Genomic DNA, 13,405 nt, shown 5'->3' on the forward strand with positions numbered 1-13,405 from the left:
TCATAAGTTTTATGATGTGTTGAACTATAGGAATGGTGTGCATGTACGAAAATAAATCTGAATTAACAGTTTAAATCTAGAAATTAACGCAGAATGCTCGGATTTCATTAGGGCAATTTTTGAGTTCTTTCAACACTATGTACATTAACATAATTCTAGCAGAGTTTAAATAACAATATTTTACGCACTACAAAATTATTAATGAATTTTGAAAGTTGGGAGAGAATGAAATTCTGCTATTTTAAAGGCCACATGACTTTTTTCAGGTGAGATCAACCTATTTATTTTGGCTAGGCCTAGGCAATTCATCACATTTGTAACTAAAGGTAAACCTATTATTCTAACATAATTCGGAAAAAAATATTTTTTTTAAATTACTAAAGTTTTAAATGTGCACCTTTTTTGCAAGGAGCAAACTTCCCTACTCGATGCTCTGGAAACGGCAGAAAAATTATAGTGAATTTTTCATCCCATCCCAACACCCTACATCAAAAGCACATCCACTGATTTTCAGAAAGAATTCCACACTGGGGTTACTGTCTCTTAGTACAGGGGTCTCCAAACTACGGCCTGTGAACCAACACTGGCCCAAGGTAGCCGGCCAGACATGCCCGGTATCTGGCCCTCCATAGATTTTCCGTATGTTGGTACGATGAGCTAGCCAGGTCTTGGCCCTTTGGACTTAGTGGAGGAGTCAGAGTGGCACTTAGGTACATAGGTTTGGAGACCACTATATTAGTACATACTACATACAGAGGTAAGAGCGAACTGAGACTAAATGTATTGTCAACTTGAACTGATGACACCTACATGACAAAACACAATAATTGTACAAACTTTACAGCACACACTAAAAATTTCTGTCAAACCAAGACACAAAATTTTCTAGTACAACATATAGGAAAACACGTTTTCAACTTTTGCTCCATTAGATAATGTAGCCAGAAATGGGCCAATAACAACTTCTTCATCCATTAATTATTTATTATATAGGTAGGTACTGATGCTAGCAAATAACAATACTCATTTCAGCCATTAGCATTGTTTTTGTTAAGGTATGCTCTGTTGCCAAATATATTTGGAATGAAAATTTTGAAAATACATATTCAATTTTTTTACTTCTAAGCAGACAAAAATTAAAGATGTTTTTGATTACAATTCTTTTTGATTTAATTTCATATTAAAAATTTAGGTTTTGTTTCTGCATATCCCATAATTTAAAGGAAATCCTTGTTATTTATAGTTGGCGACTGCTACAAATAGTTTATCCTGTGAAATTATAATTGGTGTTTAGTAATGAATTATTATTTTTCTTTCAGAATGACTACAAATGTAACAACACTGTAAATAGACACTATTTTCTGGTTTTAAAAAAAATTTAAATAGAAAATTCAAAAATATAATAAAACTTATTATAATTAATAAAGATATACAAAATAAGATTTTTAATGTTAACAAGTCTGGTACATGAATCTGGCAACAATGGGTGACATTGGCTCTGTACTGCATTCTAAAAGCAAGACTCACTAAAGTGTTTGTGCAATTTTCTGTTTATAAATTTAAAAAAATAAATTGTTTCTACTTTTACTTGTTGGCTACTATAATTATAAATACCTCCATGACAGCAAGTTTTGCACAAATACTCTTGTCTGTCATTACTGATTCATTGTTAATTCCTCAGAACCATTCTAGAAGCATCATTTCCCAAGCACCCTGGACACTGCCCCAAACTTTAAGCAGTCCTGATTGCATGTACAGTAAAGTCCCGCTGTTCCCGGCCCGCTACCCCTAATATTCAGTTAATAAGAACGGGATACAAATTTTTTTTACATATACCTACCTATATATTTTTCGATGTGTAACATCTTAGCTCTCGGCATACTGCATTTAATAGGAGTAATTCTGGGAATGAAACGGAAATTGCATGGAACGGAAATGTGTAACCATGGTGCTGCCATCTGTATCAAATGGTGCGAACCAAAGTTCGCAAAGCCAAAGAGAAACTTCATAGTATCAACTGTTTAATGATGTTTAACCACATGGGCTGTATTTTAATAAGAACCCTGGTCGAAAATCAGGTCAAAAGTCGGGTTTTAAAATAAATTTCTCAAGTCTTTTTCGCTTTTAACAGAGCGATTTCATTATGCAGTTGAAAATTTCGGTCTGCTAATCAAATGCTCCGGCAACGAATTCTAGCGGCGGGTGCGGAAACTACGTGTGATTCGCGTCAAGAAACGTAGTTGAAAACACGATTAGCATATATATATATATATATATATAATCATGCTCAGCATTATTTTAAAGAATTCTATGTTAGTTTTATGTTCGTGTTTCACATTATCAGTATATTTGCAACACGAAAACACATAAATTTGCTCGTTACTGAGGTTAGATATTACACATTCTCTGGCAAATACCTAAAGATTTGCTCACACATTTTTTTTGGTTAATACTACATTAGTTCGTAGGTTACAAACATAGGTCTACGTGCAAACTGGCATTAAAAACTAAAAACAAGCTGTAGGAAAAGCTGTATTAATGAGAAGAAAAAAAAAATATTTTTTAGTGTTACCTATTAGAAATTGTACTAAGAGAATTTTAATGTGAATTCTGGTGATCATGACAGGGTCAAGTCCCATCCAGCCAAGATTAGCGGGACTCTTCTGTACATTATTTCAAACATACTTAGTATCATCCTACAAGGTAAAAAAAACCAAATCGTAACAAAAAATTATGAACAATAACTTTCCACACTTACCATTTTTCCCGTAAGCTTGCGCAGCAACAAATATTGAAACGTTGAAATCGTTTGCGTTGTGCAGGAAAAAATCAACGGAAGATCCACTGACAGACTTGGTCATCTCCACCAAGCCAAGGTTTGTGCCGTTGACGTAGCGGTGCTGGACGAGCTCTTTGCTGTACGACAGCGACACGTTGTGGAGGTGTGAGTGGGCTTGGAAAACTATGAAATGAACCGACGGATCAATGTTTCCGACAGAAAACTGAACGATGCTCACGGGCATTACTAAAAAAATGTCTCCTTCTGCTTCTCCAAACTGTCTGCCGACATCATACCCGGTGAGTGGCATTTTCAAAACATCTCCATCTGAAAAAAAAAATACCTTGCAAAACTATGATATTACTTGTCAGTTTTGTACGAGCAATGAAAAAAAAAAATTATTTAAAACTACATGTAAAATTAAACTTCAAGAACACAAAAAAAAAAAAAAAAAGATAAAATAGTTGCCAATTTCCCAGAAATTTATGTCAACCATCAGTTAATTTTTGTTGGAAATATGACAAAATACAAGTTTTCTTACGCGTGAACGTTTTGTTTCAAGTTTTCAAGAGAGAGAGAGAGAGAGAGAGAGAGAGAGAGAGAGAGAGAGAGAGAGGAAAAAAAAAACAATAACTGTGCACAAAACATAAAATTGCAATTCTTTCCTCGAGCTGAATTTAAAGAGATTTAATTTACTACGTTACACACCATGTTAGATAACTAAAATTCTAAACTTATTTTCCGAAGTACCAAACTATTCAATATTTAAGAAACATTCCTTTTTCAATAAAGTGAAATATAAAAATGTAGGTACAAAAGAAACAAATCCTAAAGATTTTTTTGTTTGCTAGAAAATGTTTAGGTGCTCTTATCATAATCATCAAGAATGTACAATCTGAATGCAATAAAATTTAAAACACTTTCTCACAAATACATAATGTACAGCTTCATTCGTTCTGCACTTTAATGGACCTACCCACCTGGGTGTGATTGATAATTTTTAGGCATGAAAATCCCGGTACATATTCTTGAAAGCACTCAAGGGAGTTGTGTTACACATTTATCTTGATTTACCTGCCCCATAATATTACAGTTACTGCTCAGATCTCTTAGTTGTGGTATGCACGACGAGAAGACTGCACTCCAGTTCAGAGCCTTGCGCTTAGAGGCGATACCGCGCTAGAAGCACCAGCGAGCGTCGCACTTATCATCCCGCCTCACTGACACACATACACCCCTAACTAGGCGGGCCTCTTAAAGCCAGTAGTAAAATGCCTGCCTCACACTCATTTAAAAATCAAATGTTATTTTAGATGCTACATCATATGTTAAATAACCGTGAGCAATACAGTCATCTGAAAATTAAACAATCACTTCTATAATATTGCAGAAAAAAAAATTTACCAAATTTATTTAGGTAAAAGAAATTTAAAAAATAATTTTTATGAACCTTTCTACTGACATTAAAACAGATATTCTTGCCAATTGCTAACATTAAAAATTTTTTGACAAGCAGAACATACCTGGAATGTTGCAAAAATATTTATTAACCGCTCATTCCATCTCAGCTGACACTTCTAAATTCTTGCTAAATGTTTAATTTGGATGAAGAAGGCATTAAAATATGAAAAAAAAAAAAAAAACTGCTAATAAAATATGAGTAAGGACAATATTTTATAGTGAATTGCAATAAAAACCAAATATTGGTATAATGTGAGTCAATATATTGTATAGCACTGAAAATTCAAAATACACCTAACACCAAAAGGTATGAAATAAAAAAACTATTTTAAAAAATTTACTCAAATTACCAAAATGTTGTTATTAACATCAAAATTTCAATGAATGCCATTGTTTTAGAATGTGTCAGTTTATAATAAATTGAACGAACCAAGTGGATTGTAAAAAATATTTATATCCCCTAATTATTAATAACTTCACATTTCCAATTTGAACTATTAATAGAGAAATGCTTTCTGATGTTCTAAGTAATTTAAACTAAGACATTAATTTAGCCAATATTTTACTGTCTTATACTTTTGATATTGAACCATCTTCATTTATAAAGAAAATTTACAAAATTAACACCAATAACACAAAAATTCCATTTTAAGAACAGTAACTGTGATATAGCTTATGGTTAATTAACTAGGAGCAATGCTAACATTTAAAGTGAAATCATAACATGTGTGCCCATTTTATTAATATTTTATAGTCATTAACATATCTCTCCATATTATATAATAGGTTATCTTGGCTGAAACTGAACAAAAGATGACAATTCCATTGCCGTTTACTGTTTAAGAAAAAAAACATTCTATCTTGCAGACACATTTCAGGATCTCGGTTTCAAACATTGTATGGACACAAGTTCTCAGAGAAATTATTGTTCTCTACTCATCTCGAACACAAGACAGCTGCATCCCAAAAATATTTCTCTGCACGTTCCTGGAATGAACTACCCAGAGTCAAACAGACGTCAAAGTTCTCTTTATATATATATATATATATATATATATATATATATATATATATATATATATATATATATAAAAACATTCAGGTACTAACTAAACTTTCATACTCTGGTTTAGCTGTGGTGATTGAAAATAGTAAACATTAATTATTAGAAAATGTAATAGTATTTATAATTTTCTACCACATAACATTCCTACTATTGTTAAAATTATAATGTTAGGTATATTTTATGTATCTTGTCTGTAATATGAAATTTTTTTTAAATTAAATGTCTGATATCTTATATGTTTAGTCCTGTTTAGTATCCGATGCATTAATTTTAAATAATTTTTATACTTGCTAGTAATTTGTTTATTTAGTTTGCATTTCATTATATTTGGTTGTTTTATTTTATTGGCTATAGTAGGTACCTATTTATTAAGTATATCTTACAAATAAAGCCATTCCATGTCAATCCAACATTAAAAAAGAACATTTTCATCCTCACCATTTTTGGAATTTTTGGAATTTGGCACAGATTTACTATTGGTATACACTTGGAAAAATATGAAATATTAGTGATATATGTCAACTAGTTTTTGATTTACAGAACTGTAATTTTTTTTAAAAAAGTGCATAAAACAAAAACAGCAACACTTTGAATTGCCCAAGAAGCTTTCCTTATTGATATACAACACTATATAATATAGCTTAAAGTAACAATTGTTGTAAAAAGTATTGTTATTGTATTTTTTATGAGAGCATACTTAAAAATTTTCAAATTAATTCAATGAATTGAAATTATTGTTGCAAATGACCAGGAAAAATATAAATTTGGGATGATAATGACATCATTGTTAACATATATGTGGCTAAGTGTAATTTCGCAAATAAAATAAGTTGATAAAAATAAAAACATTAAATAAAATTTACCCAAAAATAAAACCAACATTGTGCGTGTAGTTATGAATTGTATTGTGTGTAATAAGTTATATATATTACAGTTTAATTTTAAGTAGTTGTTGGCAGAAATGAAATCAGAAATTAATTCAAAACCTTCAGATTACCTAGTTGGAAAGCACTGTATACATGAAAAAATCATAAACCTGAAAAATGTGTGATGCATATATAAATACTTAAATAAATACTTAAAATAATTACTTAAATATATAAATAAGTACTTAACAGAAACTGTACAGTAAATAAATCCGTCTGAAATGTGCTAGTTAATTGTACATATATTCTGGTTCCCTGTGTTTTTTCTGATGATCCTAGAGTAATAAACTTTATCACCTCTCATGACTTATTTACTAAAGTTGCTTAAGTTACATTGGATTTAAAATCTGTACTTAGCAAACACAGAAATGTAGCCTGCTTTGTTGCACTCATGCAATTAAATAACTAATAAGATATAAAAAACAAAACAATTGTCAAATTAGTGTAAGTTCGAGTAATTAATTAATTGAATGACTTGCTGTTGACTGCAATTCAAATACTCTAATAATGTTATGTAGCATTTCACACGACAGTATGAAAATTAGCAAGTTATTGCAAATAAATTTTTTTGTTGTGATTTTATAGGTTATGTAAATTTAATGAACTTTACTTATAAAAATTTGTTTTCTGGGCATCATCATTTGTGTTGAAGTTAGATAGAAGCAGTAAATATTCTGAGGGCTTTGAGATATGGTGGTGGAGACGTCAAATCACTTGCTTCCTTCTTTGGCGATATGGGTTTCATTGGGGATAAAATAAAACAAATATGTTACAAGAGGGATTCATGGCAGACAATGCACCAGCCGGTAGGTTTTCTCGGGTACTCCGATTTACTCTACCCATTCATTTTATACTGTCAATGCTCCATTCTCATCTCATCTCCTTTCATCATTTCTAATGATCTCAATGTTGATGATACTTTAAAACTTCATTCATTCTTTCATTTATTCTTTTTGAGGTGTTATTAAGCTCCAAAGTCTTGTACTTGTGAGAAATAAAAGGGTTTAAAATGTTTAAAATGCTATTTAACTACATTGACTGACCTAAAAAGCTAAGCTCTTGCTAAAACGGTTCAAATAAAAAATTATTTTCTACAAGAGCATACCATCGAAGAATGTTTAAATGATAACAATTACAACAATCTTCTATGTCTAGATTGGTTACCACCACAAGTATAGAAATATTGCTATCGGGCATGTGCAGAATATCAGATAGCCAATACATCAAAGGAATGACACAGAATACAAAGTATGCCTCATTCATGCCTTGAGCAAAAGTCACAATAGTAAGAAATGTTGCATTGTGATAAGCTTCAGCCAATTAGAGCTTTAATGAATACAGAGTACATTGAGCGTGTGGGATGGACCTTTGGATGTTGTGTTTACCGCACAATGCAAATGATGCGTTTACTAGTCTCTACAAAATGCACGAATGGTGAGCTTCATTTGCAAATGCTTGTAATTTAACAGTTTTCAGAGATAGTAATAAGTCAAAATTAATGAAATAATGTCATATAAGCTTATAAAGATGTAAAGTGTTGTATATTCGCCCCTTTTTAATAGTTTCTGGACGAAAATGTATGGCAGAACTGTATTTCTCGCTGGCTGACACTATAGTGAAACTTAAAAATAAACAAAACAAGCAATAAATGAATGAAACTACAAAAATGTAATAAAAATAAAACTACTGAAAATTCAACTATGGTTAACCAACAAAACCCATAACTATGTAAATATCTTTAATCTGTGACTATAAAAACAATGTAGCACATTATGGTATCACATGAAAATACACAATATAATAATTTCCCCCCAAATGTAACTCAAGTCAGCTTTTTATCTAACCTATTTATGAAACCATAACCAAAACATGACAATTGTGCGATTCCCATGTATTTATTTCTGTTGAGCCAAGCTCATTGAGTGGGTATGTAATGTTCTCAAATATAAACTGACTTCAGAAACTACTACGAGAAAACCACTCAATGACTTGTTACCTACATCAGCGGAAAACGCAGAGGAGTAACTGAAAAAGGAGGGGGGAGGGGATAAATCTCTCTGTCCCAACCCAGGATCCTAAAAATTCATACCCACCCACAAGAATTTGAAAGCAACAACGTATAAATTGGGACTATCCTTCCACCCCCCCCCCCCCCCCCTCTACAAATGAAATTCTTTCCATGCACCTGAACTCCAAGAGTCAAATCAACATGTTTTAGGTAGATTTCAAAGAAATACTAATTATTGTAGCCGTAACCATGGTGTGACTTTCTGAACATTTTTATATACTTTTTCGTTTCATGGTCCATAGACCCCAAAACAATCGTCAACTCAAAAATTTATGCATATGTTTATATGTTTAAATATATATTTATTTATATCACAATTTTGTGGACACAACTGTCACAATTTTTCACAAATTTTTTCCTAACTGTTACATAAAATCTAGTATTGGAAAATATCAATCTAGTTCTCATTAATGGGCAAAATCTACCAAAGGTGTAGAAATGGGGAGGGTTTTTTGAAAAACAGAAAAATTGCTGTTAACTTCATTAATATAGAAAATATCACATTCGTTCTACGTATTGTAACTGAGAGGAGTACGACCAAAATCTTTGTCTAAATTTTTTTTTTGATATGACTAACCGTAACTTCACGGAGTGGAAAAAACAAGGGTTGGAGGATAAAAAAAAATCATAACTCCCTTCGAAGCACAACATTGAATTTGTTCAGATATTTTGTAAATCTTACAATTTTTATCTAAAACTTTTGTGTGAAACAATTTTTGATAAGACGAAACATTGTTCCAAGGGATTGAAAAATTAAGGTTAAAATTTAAAAAAAAAATTAATATATTTTGTACTATGTACACTATATAAATCCATTTTGTTTTATTGTAAAACCTTAAATTATTATCTACAACTTTCATCTTAAATGATTTTTTATACAACCAACCATTACTGCAAGGGGTGGAATAAACAAGGATTGGAGGACAAAATAAATCATAACTCCCTTCGTAGGCACACCATCAAATTTGTTCGAATTGTTTGTAAATATTATAATTTTTATCTAAAACTTTTATCTGAAACAATTTTTTATTAGACAAACCATTGCTGCAAAGGGTCGAAAAAATGAGGGGTTAGAATTAAATAAAAATTCCTAATTCCCTTAGTAGGTACACTATCAAATCCGTTCAAATTGTTTGTAAATCTTATAAATTTTAACAAAATCATTAGTCTGAAAACATTTTTGATAATACATACCATTACTGCAAGGTGTTGAAAAAACCTGGGCTTGAAATAAGATAATAAATAAAATTTCCCTACCTTGTAATTTATTGAATTATTGTTTATTGTTCAACTTTTTAAATATTGTTTGAAAAATTTTATCTAAAATAAATTTTATACAAAAATCATTACTGCAAGGGGTGTAAATAACAAGGGTGGAAAGACAAAAAAAAATCATTACTTTTTAAATAGATTTATTATTAAATCCATTATAATTTGCTGTAAAATTCCTAAACTTTATCTGAATCTTTTGGCTCAAATTTTGATGAAACAAACTATTACCATAAAAACAGGGGTTAAAATTAAAAAAACCTAACTTCCTTAGAATTGAATTTGTCAGAATTTATTAACAACCATCTTAATATTACCTTAAACCTTTGTCCAAAAAATTTTATACAATCATTAGTTAAAGGGAAGAAAAATAGTGTTTGGATGACAAAATAATTGCATAACTACCATAATACTACTATTATGGTAGTTAGAATTAAATAAAAATTCCCAATTCCCTTAGTAGGTACACTATCAAATCCGTTCAAATTGTTTGAAAATCTTATAAATTTTAACAAAATCATTAGTCTGAAAACATTTTTGATAATACATACCATTACTGCAAGGTGTTGAAAAAACCTGGGCTTGAAATAAGATAATAAATAAAATTTCCCTACCTTGTAATCTATTGAATTATTGTTTATTGTTGAACTTTTTAAATATTGTTTGAAAAATTTTATCGAAAATAAATTTTATACAAAAATCATTACTGCAAGGGGTGTAAATAACAAGGGTGGAAAGACAAAAAAAAATCATTACTTTTTAAATAGATTTATTATTAAATCCATTATAATTTACTGTAAAATTTCTAAACTTTATCTGAATCTTTTGGCTCAAATTTTGATGAAACAAACTATTACCATAAAAACAGGGGTTGAAATTAAAAAAACCTAACTTCCTTAACATTGAATTTGTCAGAATTATTATCATTATTATTAAATCCATTCAATGCTGGATGCATTAAGTTAAAAACATTCAAAATATTTTTGCTGCAATGAATATGAGAAAATGTTAAATCCATTATTTTTGAGTATTGGAGAACATATAGGTTGTTATGTACTTTAAGTTCTTAAAATGTTCCAGGATTTTATAAAAGTTTCCAAAAAATTTCCAGAACAAAAATAGTTACTTCGAAATATACCTACGTCTGGAGGCTGTGCCGAAAGGGATTTTTTGTTTGAAATTCTGAATCAAACAAAGAGTATATAAATCACTACACTATACAAACCAGAACTAAGAAAAACAAGTAAACAAAACTAATTGGAGAAAATGAAGCAATGAAAATGTTTTCGTTCTCTTAACTCACTTAATCCTTGTAAATAAATAAAACTGCAAGATACAAAAAAGTATTGATAATTTTCCAGTGTCCCTACTCATACCACCAGACAAATTTAAAAGTAATCGCAATGGGAATGTGGCCTTGCAAGTCAGGATGGTTGTACACTACAACTGTTTGACATATGACTAAGGACAAGATCACGATTGCGATAAAACCGAAAAAACAAAAAAAAAAGCATTTAAAACCACAGCATACACCAAAATGCAAGTTAATGCACCATATAGTACCAAAATGAAAGTTATATCACAGAATTAAGTAGCATTTAAACCAAACTGAATTAAAATCATAAAAAGTAATATTCAAATGTTTGAAATTCAAGAAATGTAATTCCTGAACAACAAACTGTAGCAAAGCACAGGAATCAGAAAATTTAATTAAATATATTTTGTGGTCCATTTCTTATTGAATCACTTTTAAACCAAAAATGCTCACTAATTTATTTTTATTGTTCACAATGTATCTGCTTTAAACCAATTTATTTAAATTATTTTATTAAAAAAAAAAGCAATATAAATTTTACCACTTATTTTTCTGGCAAGAGCATTACAAAAGAGCTTTTATATTAATTAAAACAATAACACCGAAATATTTTATTTTAAAAAATGACTTTGGACTAAAAATAAAACCATAATATCTTGTCTCTAAATGTGGGACATTACAACATCACGATAGCCCTAAGTCGGAATCAATGAGTGAGAAAGCACCCAAAAGAGTTTTGAAAATTCTCGTCAACCTGGATTAGGCACACCAGGTGAGGATCACCGCTTTATTTATCAGGCATCATATAACCCATGAAGATTGGTATGGTTGAATGAGCATGGTACAATATTAAAATTAGTGTTACATAAATAGTGAATTTATGACTTGCATGCATTTGCATTTTGATTGAAATAATATGGTATGGAAATATTCAGATGTAACATGAACAAAAAAATTAACAAAAAATGGTTGTCTGTAAAGTCGGTTTACGGACGATAGTTTAACGTGACAACGTCATAACAAAACATCGATGAAATTATTGATCCAGAAGAAAAGGAAATATCATATTCGGCCTGAGACTGAGCCGTAATTGGTTTTTGCAACCAAACCATTGAATTTTTTTTTGAATTTTTCTATCTTTTGTATGATAAAATCTACCTCTGCATATATTTATGAATAAAATTGAATCATTTTTATTGAATTATCACTATTTTGTATGGATACAAAGGAGTGAAATGAAATATAAAATTTAATTAATAAATTTACTTTTATTTGCATTCATTAATTCAAATATATTTATTACTTTTGAAATGTTGCGTACGTCGTATTTATTTATTCAAGAACAAAAAAAAAAATTTCGCACTGCCAGGATTTGAACCGACAGCCTTCGGATCAGAAATTAGCCACGCTAACCACAAGACCACGAGGCCAAACTTGAAAATTGATAGTTTCAGATGATATATACTCGTAATAAAAAATTTGTTCACGGTAGGGGAATAATATTATTTAGTTTTTATAACACGATTTCATAACAAATACGCATCCCAAATACATCAAACTTATTTATAATGTGTTACAATATTTTTTAAAACATTGTACAAAAGATCCCGGGTGTAATTTGAATTATTATGTGTAACTGAAAAACACCATTGTTGGTTCAAAACGTTTTTGAATATTCAACATTGCTTTTAAATGACTGTACCGATTGTGCTGAAAATCGGTGGACGATCGTTAAATTACGTAATATTAATAATTCAAACGACGAAAATATGATTGAAAAGTCAAATCGATGGTTGTTCCAATCGAGTGGAAGAGAGATGCCACGCATGCGTACAATGAGCAAACAGGGCACATCCGTATTGGGACATCCGTAGTGGGACACTTTTTTGTGCGTGCAGCCGGCGTTCATCGACTTATTAGACGTTGTCACGTCAAAAAAAATTAACAATTAAAAATTATTTTCTAGTTTTCTTCTTTACTAACACAACATGTTCTTTAGCTAAAATCCAGTTTTTAACATCTACCGCCTTTCTCCTCCCAAAAAAATCGGGACCAACCCATTTAGTGTTACATAATAATTGAATTTATGGCTTACATGCATTTACATTCTGTGCTTGTCATCATATCAGTTAGGCCTCTACTGCACCCTCTACACAACATCTCTGATAAATTTTTACTGTCTCTCTACCACCAGCATCTATCAGACTGCAGGTCTACAATAGCATTGCTGAAAACAAAAGTACCAATCACTGCATTACTGCATTTGTGTTAATTACACCGGGCTGCACCGACTAATGAATTGGCTGCTGACTTGTGAGTCATCTCAGCTGGTTTGCCTCGGTTCAATATATCTTAGGTTGATGGTTTCTCATTGGCCCATAATCATCCAGGTGAACAGTGAGCCAATAGCCTTTCGCAAAATGAATCATACAATTTTTCCAGTATCCAAGTATGATTTACTAACTAGTATATGTAATAGTGAACTATCATAAAATATAGAAAAATCTCAATTCATATAGTA

The 13,405-nt window shown here is 30.7% G+C and overlaps 1 protein-coding gene across 2 annotated transcripts in view; it reads right to left on the reverse strand.

The window, feature by feature from the left end:
* Positions 1-13,405, reverse strand: part of LOC134539393 (transmembrane 7 superfamily member 3-like) — a 58,290-nt gene that overhangs the window by 29,765 nt on the left and 15,120 nt on the right. For both annotated transcript variants that reach the window (XM_063381390.1, XM_063381389.1), the window contains exon 2: positions 2,759-3,106. In XM_063381390.1, coding sequence (XP_063237460.1) covers positions 2,759-3,106 — 348 coding nt within the window. The remainder of the gene's footprint in view (positions 1-2,758; positions 3,107-13,405) is intronic.

This window comes from Bacillus rossius, chromosome 15 (genome assembly GCF_032445375.1).
Source record: "Bacillus rossius redtenbacheri isolate Brsri chromosome 15, Brsri_v3, whole genome shotgun sequence".
NCBI lineage: Eukaryota > Metazoa > Arthropoda > Insecta > Phasmatodea > Bacillidae > Bacillus > Bacillus rossius.